Here is a 16,811-nt window from a genome sequence, read left to right as displayed (position 1 = left end):
CCCTATGACATGGGTGTGATGATATATATATATATATATATATAAACCAGAACTTGATATATTTTTGGGATAATTACACATAACCCACCTGTGGTTTGGGCGAAAATCATTTTGCTTACCCGTGGTTTGAAAAGTATCACTTAACCCACCTGAGGTGTGTTTCCGTCACTCTCCGTAACCCATCTCGGTCTCTGCCGTTACAAAAACACCTTTTAACCCCAAAACAGAACATAACGCGAATCAAAACCCCCAAAACTCAAACGCTTTTCGAGAGAGAGACCCAAGGTGCAATCAGGCTTGTTCTTCGTGGTTTGGAGCGTGTGGAGAGGGAGAAAACACTTGTTTTGCATCATTGAACCTAGGCAAGGTATGTGTGATTGTTTTTCATCTGCATTTGGGTTCTTGATGTCATTTTTTTATGGTGACCCACCCACGTAGTTAGGTTTTGCTGTTCATCTGCACAATAAAATTTTTTTTGTATGTTAAATTAGCATTTTGCTATTTATGTGTAGAATCGCTTAGGATATGCATTTTGATATGGTTATTTCTATAATGCATATACCTGAAGGAATCAAGTTTATTTGTCAATGATTGCACTTGTTTGTGAAGTGTGGGTAGTGTGGTCCCTATGAATTTGTTGGGAATCTGGTTTTGCATGTGCTTTATGTGGTCCTTTGTCCGTGTGTTGTTGTCAATTTGTTGGCTTGTTGTCTCTTTTGGCTTCTTGTCACTTTCTGCATGTCAGTGTGTGTAAACAAAATACTTATTTTAATTGCAGATGGTTGACTTCACATTTGACCTTGAAATTCATGTTGGGGGATGTTTTGTGGAGGAGTCAACCATACAATATGTGGGTGGGTCTGTACGTTTACTGACAGAGATTGACCCTGACAAGTTGAGTTACTTTGAAATTCGGGATTTATGTCATCTAGTTGGTGCTCCTAAGGAACACAGTAGATATAAGTATTTAATTCCTGATGGTGATCTACAGCATGATTTAAGAGACATAGAAACAGATACAGATGTCGTAAACATGACTAACCTTCATAAGGCATGGTATGCTGAAAAAATCATAATCTATACTGACATAGATGTGGAGCCATTGGCAGTTGAGTATCCTGATGCAGGGGGAGTGGCAGATGGTGGTGTAGGTGGTGATGCAGGGGGAGTGGTAGATGGTGTAGGTGGTCATGCAGGTGGTGATGTAAGTGGTGATGCAGCAAGGGTTGAAATAGAATTGGATAGTGATGATGATGAAGATGATGAGAATGATGATGAGAATAATGATGAGAGTGATGATGAAGAAGATGTTGAGGATGTTGACATTGATGCAAGAGATGAAGAACAGAATGTTGAAGGAGATGATGATGATGATGATGATGATGATTGGCTAAATGAAGGCCTAGAGGGGGATGGCTTTGGTGATGATGTATTTGCTGCTCAAAACTCAACTCCACAAGGTTCTGCTCCCAATACAAACCCAGAATCAAGCAATGCACCCCACACAGCCCCAGAATCAAGCAATGCACCCCACACAGACCCTGAGTGGGCTGAGCCAGCCCTTGAGGATGACCTGGTAAGCATGGATGGGTCTGATGATGAGCAGTACCTGAGCAAGTAGAGTTTAATGCTAAGAGTGACATGAGAAATGTTGTACTGAAGAAGGAGATGAAGTTCCCTAATGCAAAGGTGTTCAGAGCTGCTTTGAGGGAGTATGCAATCAAAAAACCTATTGACATCAAATTCAAGCTTAATGAGAAGACCAAGATATCAGTTCACTGCAAGAATGGGTGTGGGTGGAGATGTTATGCATCTCAAATAAGTGGAGAGCTAACATTTCAAATTAAGACCTTGACTGATGACTGTACTTGTCCCAAGTCTTTCAAAAACAGCCAAGCAACATCAGCTTATGTTGCTAAGAGGTTCATTGAGGATTTTAGCAAAAATCCAAATTGGGAGGTGAGTGGTGTACACAACCATGTGATGCAAAATTTATCTGTTGACCTAAGTGTAAACCAAGTGTATAGGTCAAAGAGAAAGGCAAAGGATTTGATAAATGGAGATGAGCAACTGCAATATGGTGTCCTTAGGGACTATGCACAAATGATAACCACTGTAAACAAGGGGAGTAGGGTTATACTGCAGACAGAAATGGCTGAGGAGACTTCCCAGCCAAAATTTAAGAGGATGTATGTTAGGTTCAATGCTCAGAAGGTAGGATTTTTAGGTGGATGCAGGCCATTTATAGGTTTAGATGGTTGTCACATAAAGCACAGATTTGGTGGGCAAATCTTATCTGCCACTGCCAAGGATGCAAATGACAACATTTTTCCAGTAGCCATGGCTGTTGTGGAACAAGAAACCAGGGAGTCTTGGATATGGTTTTTGGAAATTTTTGCTGATGATATAGGGAGGCTAGAGGAGCTTCAGTTGGTCTTCATTTCTGATAGGCAAAAGGTATGCAAGTTTTGTTTTGTTCAGTTACACTTGAATAGTTGACTTTGTTTGCTGAACTAACTTGTTTTGTTTGTTTGTTTGCTCTTATTTACAGGGGCTTATACCTGCAATAGAGACACTATTCCCTACCGTGGAGCATAGATACTGTGTGAAACACATCTACAACAATTTCAAAGTTGATCACAAGGGATTGGAGCTAAAGGATGCATTGTGGAGGTGTGCTGCTGCCACAACAGTAAGGGAGTTTGAGAGATGCATGCAGTACATAAGGGATTTGGATGAAAAGGCATATGAGTATCTTGCAAACATTGCACCTGCACAGTGGACAAGGTCACACTTCACTCCTAGGGCCTTAACAGATTGTTTGGTAAATAATTTGAGTGAGTCTTTTAATGCAATGATATTAAAGTCTAGGGACAAGCCTATCTTGGCAATGTTGGAGTGGATTAGGGTTAGACTTATGACTAGACTTTACACAAAAAGGGAAGGGATACAGAAGTATGCTGGAAAGTTGTGTCCAAGCATACAAGATAGGTTGGAGAAATTGAAGGTTGAAAGTAAGGCATTTAGTGCTACCCCAGCTGGTAGTTTCCTTTATGAGGTAGGCAGTCAGTATGAGAGGCATGTAGTTGATTTGGTGAAGAAGACATGTAGCTGTAGGTCTTGGGATTTAAATGGCATTCCCTGCAAACATGTCATAACAGCCATTTATACAAACATTGAGACACCAGAAGACTATACCCACCCATGCTACTTCAAAGAAACTTACATGGAGATATACAAGGAGGTACTTCCTCCCATGCCTGGCCAGTCAGAATGGGCTGAGACTGGACAGCCTGCTCCCCTGGCACCTCACATATACAAACCACCAGGCAGACCACCCAAGCAAAGAAAGAGGGCTTCTGATGAGCCTAGGAACCCTTACAAAGCAAGTAGACAGAACAGACCTGTAAGATGTGGGAAATGCAAAAAGGAAGGGCATAACTCAAGAGGGTGCAAGGCTGGCATCACTGGGGAGACACCATGGCAGAGGAGACAGAGACTTCAAAGAGAAAAAGCTGTAAGTAATTAGGATTTAAATGGCAAAAAAAAAAAAAACTTGTTTTTTTTAAACTTACAATAGACACTGTATTGAAACTGGGTTTTGTTGCAGGCAAGGGAAGGGGTGTCTGCACCTAGATCTGCACCTCAGCCTGCACCTCAGCCACCATCCCAGCAGCCTACCCAGACCTACAACATGATGTCTGCCACTCAGCCTTCATCCTCACAGCAAGGAAATCAACCTAGGCCATCTCACAAGAGAGCAGGATGGTTCTCTTCCTCACAACCAGAGTTTCACACACCTAGGGAGACCTGGGATACCTTACCAAGTTCTTCACAGGTAACTTAGTCCTGGATGGTTGTGTAGCTTGGGATATTTTTTAACAAGTGGATCTATTTTTTATTTTGTAGCCTTCACATGCAAGTGGGAGCACTGGTGGTGTGAGGACTAGAGGACAGCTTGCTGCACAAAGGCCACCAAAAATGAATCCAGTGGGTGGAAAGAGGAAAGAGTAAAGGCAAGAAATGAATGAAGCTAGTGGGTACGCATGCCAGCATTGGGAGTAAAGCTAGTGGGAACATGTGGGCCTTTTTGGTTTTTTTTTTTTATGAAGACCACTGTTGGCCTTTTGTAATTATCAATTAGTGTAAAAAACAGTCACTGCTGGCCTTGGAATGTGCTTTTTTGTAATTACTAATTAGTGTAAAAAACAATCACTGCTGGCCTTGGAATGTGCTTTTTTGTAATTAAGGTACAATACACTCCAGGTTGTTATATGGAAGTTGTGATATTACAGTTTGTATGGATCAATATTTGTCCAAACTAGATTATATGGAAGTTTATTTATTGCTACTACAAATTGTGTCCAAGTAGTATATTGTTTTTATTGTGGAATGGTTGTTATGGTATGCACAACCAAATTATATGGAAGTTTATTTATTGCTACTACAAATTGTGTCCAAGTATATTTTTCTAATAGAGTGTATGGAAGTTTTTATTGTGGAATGGTTGTTATGGTATGCACAGCCAAATTATATGGAAGTTTATTTATTGCTACTACAAATTGTGTCCAAGTATATTTTTCTAATATAGTGCATGGCAGTTTTTATTGTGGAATGGTTGTTATGGTATGCACAGCCAAATTGATAATTGACCATTACTTCTTCCATTGAATGGTTGTTATGATATGCACAAAATACTCAATAATTGACCAATTCTTCATTCATTGACACATCAAAACATTACATCAGTAGGCTAGTGCTATTACAATGCAAATTCATTAACACCATTGCCATAACTATCTCTACTAACCAATTAACTACTTCAGGGGTAACAATCTAGGTCTCTTCACTCCAGAGAACTCAATTGAGCCAAAACACAACAACATAACAATAACAAAAAAGATTCATGACAAAATGCATGCAGACTTCCACATTCTTTGCTTCTCTTCAGCAAGAATGGCTTTTTCCTTAGCTTTTGCACAGACAGCTCGAGCCTTTCTCTCCCTCTCCTTGGCTTTGGCTTCCTCTTCAAGAGCCTTTTTTGCCATTTGCCTAGCTTCTTCTGCCGTTTCCAGAGCTGTCCTTTCCCTCTCATTTGCAAGTTGGAGAGCAGTCTGAAGCCTAGACATCTTCTCTAGAGCCAAAGGTGCAGTTTCATTCCCACGAGGACAGGTTGGGTTATCAATCCAAACAAAGAAAGGACACTTAGGACCAACCTTATAACGGCTACAACCCAAGAACCTCCTCCCAAAATTGTGCAAACTCAAACTTGTTCTCAAAACACAAGTCTGCTCATTGCACATGTGTCCACATGAACCCGAGAAATTACCACTTGATGAAGACATCTCAACATAACACGATTCCTGGGAAGTACAAATTTAGACTTTCACACAGTAAGTTCACACTTGAACAAAATCTGAAACCCTAAATCAGGAACAAACCCAAATGCAGATGAACAGCAGTCACACATACCTTGCCTAGGTTCGATGATGCAAAACAAGTGTTTTCTCCCTCTCTACACGCTCCAAACCACGAAGAACAAGCTGATCGCACCCCGGGTCTATCTCTCGAAAAGTGTTTGAGTTTTGGGGGTTTTGATTCGCGTTATGTTCTGTTTTGGGGTTAAAAGGTGTTTTTGTAACGGCAGAGACCGAGGTGGGTTACGGAGAGTGACGGAAACACACCTCAGATAGGTTAAGTGATACTTTTCAAACCACGGGTAGGCAAAGTGATTTTCGCCCAAACCACAGGTGGGTTATGTGTAATTATCCCTATTTTTTTTTCCTTGAGATTGATTACCTCAATCCTATCTATGTCTATAACTTGAGATTTTGGAAACCTAACTGAGCCAAGTCTTTTAGTAGCTCACAGCCCAATCCATTAACCCCTACTACTAACACTTTTGCATATTTTGCAAGATCCTCACTCAAGTCTCAACTACCACCAATTAAAACAAAAACCTTAAAAGTTTTAACATATTTGAATAAGGATTAAACCCAAGAAGATTGAAGCTGAAAATTGATAAGAAAGAGCAGTACCATGTGGGGGTACCTTGTTTGCTGATTAAGTCCATGAAATAAAAGAAAAAGAACTGAACCCATAAAAGTTGAACGAAAAAAAAAGACCCAAATATTATAAACTAAAGAAAATAAAAATTACTTTAAGAAAGTGAGTGAATATGAAGGAAAATTTAAAAGAAACATTACCATCACATAACCAAGTATATGCTTTGAAGAGCATCACAAAAAATAAAAACCTATACCTGAAAGGCCAGAGACAACCTTCATGGCCTTCTACTTTGATCTATCATCATGTAATCTTAAAATTTACAGAGGCTATTTGAGACTTAAAGATTCCATTTGTGGCACTGTGAGATAATAGCCTACCCTAATAAATAAAAATAGAATTGGTAAAGCAAATAATACCTTCATAGATTTCATCCCATCCAATGTAGTAATGATGTCCATTTTTCTTTTCAAATCCAAGGTTTTTGTTCTCTAAAGATTTCATTGCATCTTCCATCTCTCCAACTTCTCTTTTATGGTTATTGTCTCTGCTGCCTAATGAATTAAAAGAATAATCAAAATATTTAGTCAAAAACCATGTTATATGTACAAAACATTGCAAGACTTTTATTTATATTTATTTTATTTTACCTCGTCCTCTTCACACAGGTTCAAAATTTTTAGTAGCACTAAACTCAACAATGTAGTTGAAATTTTGTGGGTCAGTCTTAATGGTAAGCTCAGCAAAGCATTTGTACATTTGAAGTTGAATTAGAACCGTCAAATACCTAAATAATTTTCACCAATAACATCTACTTATGGGGAGCATCATGTGTGCTTGACCCCTTAAAAGCCTCTAGGTTGAAGACAGGTCAGTAGTATTTGTTTAGCACCTTCCTCTCTCCCATCCTTCAACTATTAAAACCAAGAAAATTTTCAAAATCCAACACCTAATTGTAATGTATAAGACACAAATAAATACTAAATCATAAGAAACAATTTGTCAGCAGTCTCCATCATTTAATCAAACAAAACACATCCACTCAGCCTATTTTTACCAATCAGCATCTGATACCAAATACCCTTTTTTTTTTTATAGAGAAAAGAGTTCAGTCAACATCCGATACCAAATACCCTTTTTTTTTACAAAGAAAAGAGTTCAATAGTGATACACATTGTGATTTCTTAGAATTAGCCAACAATTATGAACAATCACATGATAACAAAGTCAATGTTTGGTACATGTTTAGTCATATAATATAGAAACGAATAAAAGAATTGAAAGTCAAAGATTTCAAGTTTTTCATATCTCATCTTATATTCATTATGACTGTTTTGGTTCTCATTAAAATTATAAAATATGCAGATTGAAGTGGCTTTTCATTCTTTTTCTTATAGTCATGCTCCAGTTCCTCCTAACACATTGACACCTAATAATTAAATAAAACATATAAAAAAAATATGCCAGAGTTCCAAAGATTGGTCATTTAGTTGCATTCAGATAAAATAATAATAATAATAATGGAAAAGAGAAGAACAAACAATCTGTGCAAGAGTATAAAACTAAAAGAGAAGAAAAAGAATCTGTCCAATACCAGAACAATCTCATATACATAATATTCAACTCCATGCATCATCTGGTTGTGTCAGATCAACAATTAATACAACAATCTCTTCATCAGTATTAGATGGCACTAGTCTGACAGTAGTGAAGGGCCTCCCGTAGATCTCTCTCTGCACAACACATATTCATTATGATAGTTTTTAGACCCCTTAAAACTACAATCAGATTAACCTAGGTAATTAGCCAAATGATTACTTAGTCAAATTAACAAAACTAGGTTAACACAAATATATCATATTAATGTATAGCAGCGGAAAATAAAAAAACACAACGATATAATAACCCAGGAAAACCAAATTGGTAAAAAACCTGCGGAGGATTTAACCTAGCTATCCTCAAGGTAAAAGACAAATCCATTAGAAAGAATCGAAGTTTACAATAGCGACTTAGACCACTAACATCCTATTGCTACCAACCAGTAGAAACTTACTGACATGGCCACGTGCAAGCTCCGAGACCACAGACTCCTTCTTTTTTTGGCCTTTGCAAAACACAAACACCCACGTTTGTGACTTTGAGATCCCACTCAAAGGTTTAGGAACACAAACTCTCTTGTTTGTGACTCCAAGACCACTCTTGAAGGTTTAGATCATCAGCACATTTGATGACTAGAGAAGGCAGCAATTTCTACAATGCCGGATCTTGAGATTCTTCAAGTAATAACATCGGTAGAAGATATGAGAGAACTTTTTAGGAACAAAACCATAAATACAAAAGAGGCACTCTCTTCTCTCTCTAAAAAGTCTTATAAAAACGTACTTAGGGTTTCCTTTATATACTGGGAGAAGTAGATTAGAAACCCTAATCCTTAATAGGCTTGAACTGCTGTTTGGGCTTAATTAAAATTCTGCAGATATGACTTTCGATCGATCGAGCCTGTCTTTTGATCGATCAAACCAGACAGATTATGAAATTTTCTCCTGCAGCTTGTATGTTCTTGAATCTTGACTTGAATCACCTTAAGCATTGTCTAATAATACCTACAGACTCTAAGATCTATATTGAGACAAGTTTGTGTTCACGATTTGCCAATTGTTCTAAACTTTTAGAACCTAACAAACTCCCCCTTTGGCAATTCGTGACAAAACTTTCATTCAAAATGAAATGCTCAAATACAAGAACAACCCAATACAATAAAATGCCCAATTACATCACAAATCCCAATCTAAGACTTCCTAACCAAGAAGTTGCTAAAAAGAGGTAGAAGGTCTTGATCAGAATGTTTCTGTCTTTCCTAAAACACTCAACAAACACATCACCGCATGTGTGGAAAGAAAGACATATAAACAATATGAAACACAAATATAAAAACAAAAGTAAACTAACACTCCCCCTAAGTTAGATACATCAAAAAGTTTTTATATTCTCCCCTTTTCAAAAACAATTGCAACTCCCCCTAAACAAAACAAACAAGATTCCCACATATTCTCACATTAAAACAAAATCTCCCCCTTTTTCACGTATTGACAAAGATAACTCAATAAAGAGTAAACATACGCAATAAAAGATAAGAGAAAATACGCAATAAAGGATAAGAGAAAATAGAGAATCAAGGGAACACAAAACAATTCAACTCTATAGAAAATAGGGACAACTCCCCCTATGAAGAGCAACAAAGGGTAAAAACAAGCTTCTCCCCCTATAAAAATAGGAAAAAAACAAAACAAGTTTTGGGAAAAACAGTTTTGGGGAAGCTTTAGGAGGTGGGGAAAAATAAAAAACACACAAACCTAATTTAAAAAAAATTAAGTTGAGGATACACATGAAGAAAAATATTCCCTCTTTCAATAAATGCAAACTTGACACTATGTAACCCATAAACAGTTGCATGAATAGAGAAAATATTTGCACATTGATTATCCATCATATCTTTTAAGAAAAATATTTTCTGCAGTTCACACATAGAAATAGCATATACTAAAAAGTACAAGGACTCAAAAATTAATCAATCAATTTTTAAATCAAGTTAAGTACCCAATTTAGCAAAGTGTATGTATGTTATGTGTGAAAACAATGAGAGATATGACTACAAAACTGCAAGATGGATACAGAAAACAATGTAATGCATGTGAATCCTATACATAAATGATGCATGAAAAAAAATTTGGTCAAATACTTAAAAACTTAAAATTTTTCAGTTTCGATCGATTGAGCATCGATCGAATGCCAATCGAGTCAGGCAGATTTAAACCAAAATTTTTAATCGCAACTTCGATCAATCGAGTAACAGGTTTGATCGATCGAAAATCTGGAAAAATCTGTTTTTTGAAAAACAATGCATTTTAATGCAGAAAATCCTCAAAGCACATTGTATTATGAATAAAATGCATGAGTATGAGATGAAAAGTTTTTCAAAAACACTTGAATTCAACCTAGATCTTCCAAAAACAAGTTTTTCAACCAATTTGTCTCCAAAACTCAAACATTAAAGGCATTTTGCATCAAAATCCAGGAAAATGTAATCTTGGATAGCCATAACAAGATCACACACAATATAATGTACCAAGTTTAGCAAAGAGCAACTTGTGTAGTGTGTGCAACTAGCAAAAGCTTGAAAAACATGTGAGGTGATATGTAAATAGAAATCAATCACAATTTCTACAAAATTCATCACATTGGAATTTGAAAGAGACTATCACCTAAAAAGTTATATCATATAACTCCCACATCTCCTAGAAAACAAGCTTGCAATTATGTAAGTTTCTTGATTTGCCTCATATTGTACACACCAATTTTTATTTGATCAGAAACTTATTAAAATAGCTAGGATAATGTACACACTAATTTTATTTGTTTGATTTTACATTAAGTCCAATAATATACACGCTAATTTTAACATTTAAACCGAGGCTACACTTTATGTTCTTTTTGTGCATATGCTACACTTTCTCGAGCACAAAATCTTACGATATGCACTAAGGTGTTCATGATTGGCTAGTAAACAGTGGTGAGATGGTTATTTATACCTTTCTCAAAAGGTTCAAGTCCGACAGTCAAAGACATGTGACTTCAAGATCAAGACAAAGTGATCAAAAACTATAAACATCTCCCACACAACATGCACTACAAAGTTCAAGCTAGTAAAGTGCAATAAAATAAGCTCATCTAAACTAAACAATGTACATAAACTTGTTATGTAAAGATAAAATGGTCAATCCTTGATTATAAATCCAAGATGTGAAATACAAAACACAAAAATCTTTTTGGTTTTTAAAATGTTTATGACAAAAAACAAAAAGCACACATTATGATAAATGAACAATGCAAATGCAATGCATGACAGTGCTTAACTGAGCTATAGAGGGTACACATATAAGAAATATCAATTTCTTAATTAACCCATGAGTACATGTACAAATTAGTACATACACAAAACCAGAAATAGCTTAGCACTTATATAACACATACTATTCAAGTTTCTCTACAATGTCAAGCATGTTCTAAATCAAGAGAGAGATATTATAACTCATATAATCCTCAAAACAAATAAAACAAGACACAAAATAAAATATTTTTGTCTTTTTTAAATTTTTCAATGTTTTTGGATTTCTTTTTTTTAATAAAAAACTTAAAAACAAAAACAAAACAAGTGCACAGACAATTGAAAGAATTAAATTAGGGACAAGTCAGCAACACTCACCTTAGAGAATCTTTTCTCACCCATCTAGCACGAGTCTTCGGTTTTGTAGGTGAAAATCCATGTGAAGCGGAGTGTATTTGAGGGATTACACCAATCTTCTGAGAAAGACTGAAATCCTGCAAATTCCTTTCACAAGCCAACTAGCTTAAATTTTTCAAAATAATATGAAACAATTTATATGGACTTATGGTAGGAGAAATATCATCACATATCCTAGATTGAAACACTGAATGCTTAAATTTCAATTTATAACAATTAAGACGAATGTGACCGAAGACACCACAAAAGTGACAAACAGGAATAAATTTAGGAACATTAATATTCATAACAGCAAATCTAGTCTCAGATTTCGGTTTTTGCCTCAACAAAGAACAATTTGGTCTAATGTGACCAACAACGCCACAAAGGTGACAGGTAGGCATAAAAACATATTTATTATACTTTCTAACAGTAGGTTTAGACATAGGTTTAGAAACATCAGCGTCTACATCAGAACTTTTACCTTTGTCTAACCTAGCAAAATAAGTCTTTTCTTTATTATTCCTCTTGAAATGAGGGATATAAACTTTCTCAGTTTTAGGCTTAAGAGAAACAAAAACACTTCTGTTATCAACAGGAGGCTTGGTACTAGTCAAATTTTCAATTTTAGTTTTAGATTCAACTAACTCTTGTTCCAAGCTTTTCATCTTCTCATCTTGAGAGGAAATTTGATTTCTCAAAAATTCATTCTTTTTATTAGATTCATCTAATCTAACAACCAATTCCTCTTTTTCAAGATTAGCCAATTTTAACTCTTCCTTGAATTTCTTAGCAATTTTCATAGATTTCAATAATTGCTTATGGAGAGTTTCACAGGCATCAATAAAATCAACAGACGCATGAGTAGAAACATGATCAGAAAAACTTCAAATTATCCATGACAACAGGGGTCAAGGACTAGCTCTTAGATCAAAAGATCTAAAACAAAAGAGCTACCCGCTCTAATACCACTTGATAGTTTTTAGACCCCTTAAAACCACAATCAGATTAATCTAGGTAATTAGCCAAGTAATTACTTAGTCAAATTAACAAAACTAGGTTAACACAAATATGTCATATCAATGTATAGTAGCAGAAAATAAAAAAAAACACAACGATATGATAACCCAGGAAAACCAAACCGGTAAAAAACCTGGGGATGATTTAACCTAGCTATCCTCAAGGTAAAAAACAAATCCACTAGAAAGAATCGAAGTTTTACAATAGCGACTTAGACCACTAACATCCTATTGCTACCCACCAGTAGAAACTTACTGACACGACCACGTACAAGCTCCGAGACCACGGACTCCTTCTTTTTTTGGCCTTTGCAAAACAGAAACACCCACGTTTGTGACTTTGAGATCCTACTCAAAGGTTTAAAAACACAAACTCTCTTGTTTGTGACTCCAAGACCACCCTTGAAGGTTTAGATCATCAGCACCTTTGATCACTAGAGAAGGCAGCAACTTCTACAATGCCGGATCTTGAGATTCTTCAAGTAATAACACCGGCAGAAGATATAAGAGAGTTTTTTAGGAACAAAATGATAAATACAAAAGAGGCACTCTCTTCTCTCTCTAAAACGCTTTATAAAAACGTACTTAGAGTTTCCTTTATATACTGGGAGAAGTAGATTAGAAACCCTAATCCTTAATAGGCTTGAACTGCTGTTTGGGCTTAATTAAAATTTTTCAGATACGACTTTCGATCAATCGAGCCTGTCTTTCGATCAATCAAACTAGACAGATTATGAAATCTTCTTCCTACAGCTTGTATGTTCTTGAATCTTGACTTGAATCACCTTGAGCATTGTCTAATAATACCTATAGACTCTAAGATCTATATCTAGACAAGTTTGTGTTCACGATTTGCCAATTGTTCTAAACTTTTAGAACCTAACACATTACAAAAGAAAAGAAAAAAGAAAAAAAAAAGAAATCAAAATTAAATTGCTGAAAACTATAACAGAACAAAAGGGCTTGAAACAAAATTGGAATAAAAAATCAATAATTTCGTTGAAATTGCAACTACAAAAACATACTTTCATGAAGCTAAACTGCATAAAACACATGTAACTACCACTCTCAATATGGTTTATTATCAAAAATCCGACCAACTTAATACAACAACCAACATAATATAAAGCTTAAAAGCACCTAAAGATAGTATCTTTCCCACTAAAAAGAAGAAATATGATGCAAAATATTGGCATATATCCACCAATATTATCAATCAAATGAACCCAACAAAATCAGAAGCCCAATCAAATTCCCACAGTAGGCTTACATTATAAGTTGACAAACACACCAAAGAAATACCTCTACTTACTGATTCTAACGCAAAGAACCTGAATAACAATTGAGAATCCAAAATAAGCAACTGGTATTCACCTAAACTTCATTAAGAAGCACAAGGTAAGAAAAAAGAAAGAAACTTGGTGGAGTTGTAGAGAATTGAACTACAAAGAACCAAAGGTCAACATGAAACAAATATATGAGCCAAAGATGGTAAATTTGTTAAATGATTTAAAATGAGAAATTTAAAAAATAAAAGAAAAATGACCATTGGTACCCTGCCTAAAATAACCCTAACTAAAAAAAGCAAAGGCTTTACAAATCAATGTCAAGCATCTGTTCTTCCTAAATCAAAACCAATCAGACCACAATACCAAAACCTAAATCATATTTCCAAATTTAAAAAAAAAAAAAATATATATCATTCCTCTGTTTGCATCATTCAGTAGGCTGCCTTTCCTCTGTTTGGTTTCAATTGAAAAACTTAAATTTGGAGAGAAGAGAAAGAGGAAAGCAAGCATACCTAGGCTTTGGGTATGGAGTTTGATTTTCAATTGAAAATAATAACAGATAGAGAATGAGTCGCATAATACAAAGAGGAAAACCAAAAGATGTAGTGGCAGTGATCCATGGTGGCGGCGGCAGCGGCGGTGGGAGAATCTGAATTTTGGGTTTTGATTTTGGGGGAAGGAAAGGGTGAGTTTTAAGTTTAGGGGATGGAGAAAAATCTAATTTCTCAGGAAACAAACAGAGATGGAAAGCGAGAGAGAGAAAGTGAGTTAGGGCAAGAAGGAAAGAACCTTTGCATGCGAATTCAAGAAGAGGCGACACATCAGCCCAGACCGAGTCGTCGTCGAAGGGAATGGCGGTGCATTCGGGTACAGAGACCTCCACCGCCGCATCATCTACCATTTTTTGCTGATTGATGCTTTTTAGGTTATTTTAAGTGTTTTAGATTCTCTCTCTCACTGTGTCTCTGAGTCTTTGCTTTGCTTTGGGATTGTGTTGGTCTACGCAAACGCAAAGTGCCTTTGCTTAACGAAAAGAAGACCCAATTTTATAGTTTAAATTTATAACCTAAAATAAAAAGTAAATAATTTAAAAAAAAAAATAGTGGTGACGTGGAAAATTGTGGGAGCTTTAGAGGGTTTGGTTTAAATATAACCTAAAATAAAAAGAAAATATTTTTTTTAAAAAAATAGTGGTGATGTGGAAAATTGTGGGAGCTTTAGAGGCTTCAGTTTTATCTATATATATATATATATATAACCAAAACTTTTGAGGCTCCCACATTTTTACACAACAACATTATATAAAATTATTTTAAAAAACAAACTATGAAAAAAAAAAAAAAAAAAAAAAAAACTAAAACCCTAAACACCATAACTATTTCTCCCTAAAACAAACCCGATAAAATTTACTCTCTTCAACTTCTAAACAAAACCCGATACAAAAACCTATTTCTCAGTCTCTGTCTCTCCTTCAAATGCAAACACAAACTCAGCCCAAAAAACACTGCAAGACCCATACGTAGGAACCTAAAAACGAAAAACCTAGATGCAGAGCTTTCTCTCTTCCCTTGTGACAGTAAGCGAATTCAACTAAGCCACAAATGCTTCGCCTCACAACCAACCTAACATCAGACTGCTGGAACGGCTACAGGTAAAATCTTTTTTATTAATTTTGGGTGTTTAATAGGATTTAGGTTCAGCTATTTTGTTTGGTTTTGATTTAAGAAATTGGTTCAGATTTTGTTTTGATTTAGAATTGGTTTTTATCAATACTCAAAACCCTAATATAGGTTCTCCCTCAATTTTGGTTCCTTTCAATATATCAAATTTTACTACAAGATTGAAATAGTAAAAAGGGAAGGGCAAGCTGCTTATGTGGCTTGGGGATATGGGTTTTGGCATCAGAATCAAGCCCACATTAAAGCATATTGAGGTTGAGTCTAAAAGCGTGACCTGCACATTAAGCAATCTAGGTTGGATTATAGACTATCATGGGGTGGGATTGTGGAAACATCTGTGCTAATCAGAAATTTCAACTTTTACTAAATGAAGCAGGCTTGATTTGATCACCGCAAGATAGAGAGGTTTTCATTGTCCAAATAAACCTCTCTATCTCTCTCTTATTTTTTAAATAACTGTATTCCAAATGAACATAAAATTGTATCAGAAGTATTTAGGATAATCTGTTAGAAAACTTTCCATCTTTATTGAAAGTTATTTTGAATCTTAACTTTAATGTGAAGGGTTTCACTAAGTTTTTTCAGATAATCTTTCGCTTTGAGGAAATTTTTTCCTATTGCTAAGTGCTCTACTTATAATCCTTTTGGAGATTACTTTATGGGGATATTTAGATTTGCTTAGAAATTTTGATTCATGGGAACTGTTTTTGTTAAGGTGGTGCTGTCTTTGTTACAAAAAGAGGAAAGGAAGTTTAAAAGAGGCCTAAACCTAGGATAAAGAAAAGGGTATTTCTTTTCCCATTGTTAGGAAGTTTGAATATGCAAAATATTGATAACCTAAATTTTTGTTAGTGACGTTGTCGCTTTTGTTGGTTTCATCAACCCAAAAGGTATAAGGTACAATGATTGATAATCTAAAGTGCTTACATCCTAGAAATGCCATAATTTGAATTTTTTAAGAACTTTGCATGTCTGAAGCAATTTAGTAATTATTTTTATATATTTTTTTATCCTACTTAGTTTCTGAAGATATTTTTTTCATCTATTCTTTGCTTGCCAATATTTGTTTCTTTCTAATGGTCAAGGTTTCAGTAACTCTACTTCCTTGCACTATCAATGTTAAAGTTGTTCTCTATATTCAGGTGTTGAAGATATTATTGTGGCTGCTGCTTCTAAAGATAGCATCCTAAGGCTGTGGAAGGTAAATGGAAGAAGCCAATATGTTGTAACTCAAATATACAAACATTCTCTATATTTGTTTTTGATGTTTATATGTTTTGTTGGCTTGGTGAGCGTAGGGGAAAGTTTCCAAATTCTTATTAAACTTGCAAGATTATGAATACCCATGCACCATTTTGATATATAATTCTTTCTCTCTCTCTTTCTCTCTCTCTCTCTCCCAATTCATTTATGTCAATCTCCCAGATTATTTTTGTACAAGGTTAGTATTTTGTAGAAGCAACAAGTTGATTCATGTAAGTCAAATAATTTTAGTCATTGATTGCTATGTAAGTTTCGTAGTTTTGGGTTGCAGAAT

General features: G+C 35.4%; 1 protein-coding gene across 1 annotated transcript; it reads left to right on the top strand.

The window, feature by feature from the left end:
- The first annotated feature begins 1,641 nt into the window (after nt 1–1,641).
- On the top strand, nt 1,642–2,907 carry LOC115955410. Its single transcript, XM_031073531.1, has 3 exons — nt 1,642–2,457; nt 2,552–2,824; nt 2,872–2,907. The coding sequence occupies exons 1-3, from the start codon at nt 1,642–1,644 to the stop codon at nt 2,905–2,907; spliced, it is 1,125 nt and encodes a 374-aa protein (XP_030929391.1).
- Nucleotides 2,908–16,811: the final 13,904 nt, after the last annotated feature.

Source organism: Quercus lobata, chromosome 1 (genome assembly GCF_001633185.2).
Source record: "Quercus lobata isolate SW786 chromosome 1, ValleyOak3.0 Primary Assembly, whole genome shotgun sequence".
Classification (NCBI taxonomy): Eukaryota; Viridiplantae; Streptophyta; class Magnoliopsida; order Fagales; family Fagaceae; genus Quercus; species Quercus lobata.
Note: the sequence above shows the minus strand (reverse complement) of the source record. Positions and strands in the feature narration are given on the sequence as shown.

Excerpts from the sequence above, each read along its gene's own strand:
- LOC115955410 (XM_031073531.1), top strand. The coding sequence starts at position 1,642 with ATGAGAAATGTTGTACTGAAGAAGGAGATGAAGTTCCCTAATGCAAAG. Across the intron at positions 2,458-2,551 it reads TCATTTCTGATAGGCAAAAG|GGGCTTATACCTGCAATAGA; the intron begins GTATGCAAGTTT and ends TCTTATTTACAG. Across the intron at positions 2,825-2,871 it reads GGGCCTTAACAGATTGTTTG|GGACAAGCCTATCTTGGCAA; the intron begins GTAAATAATTTG and ends ATTAAAGTCTAG.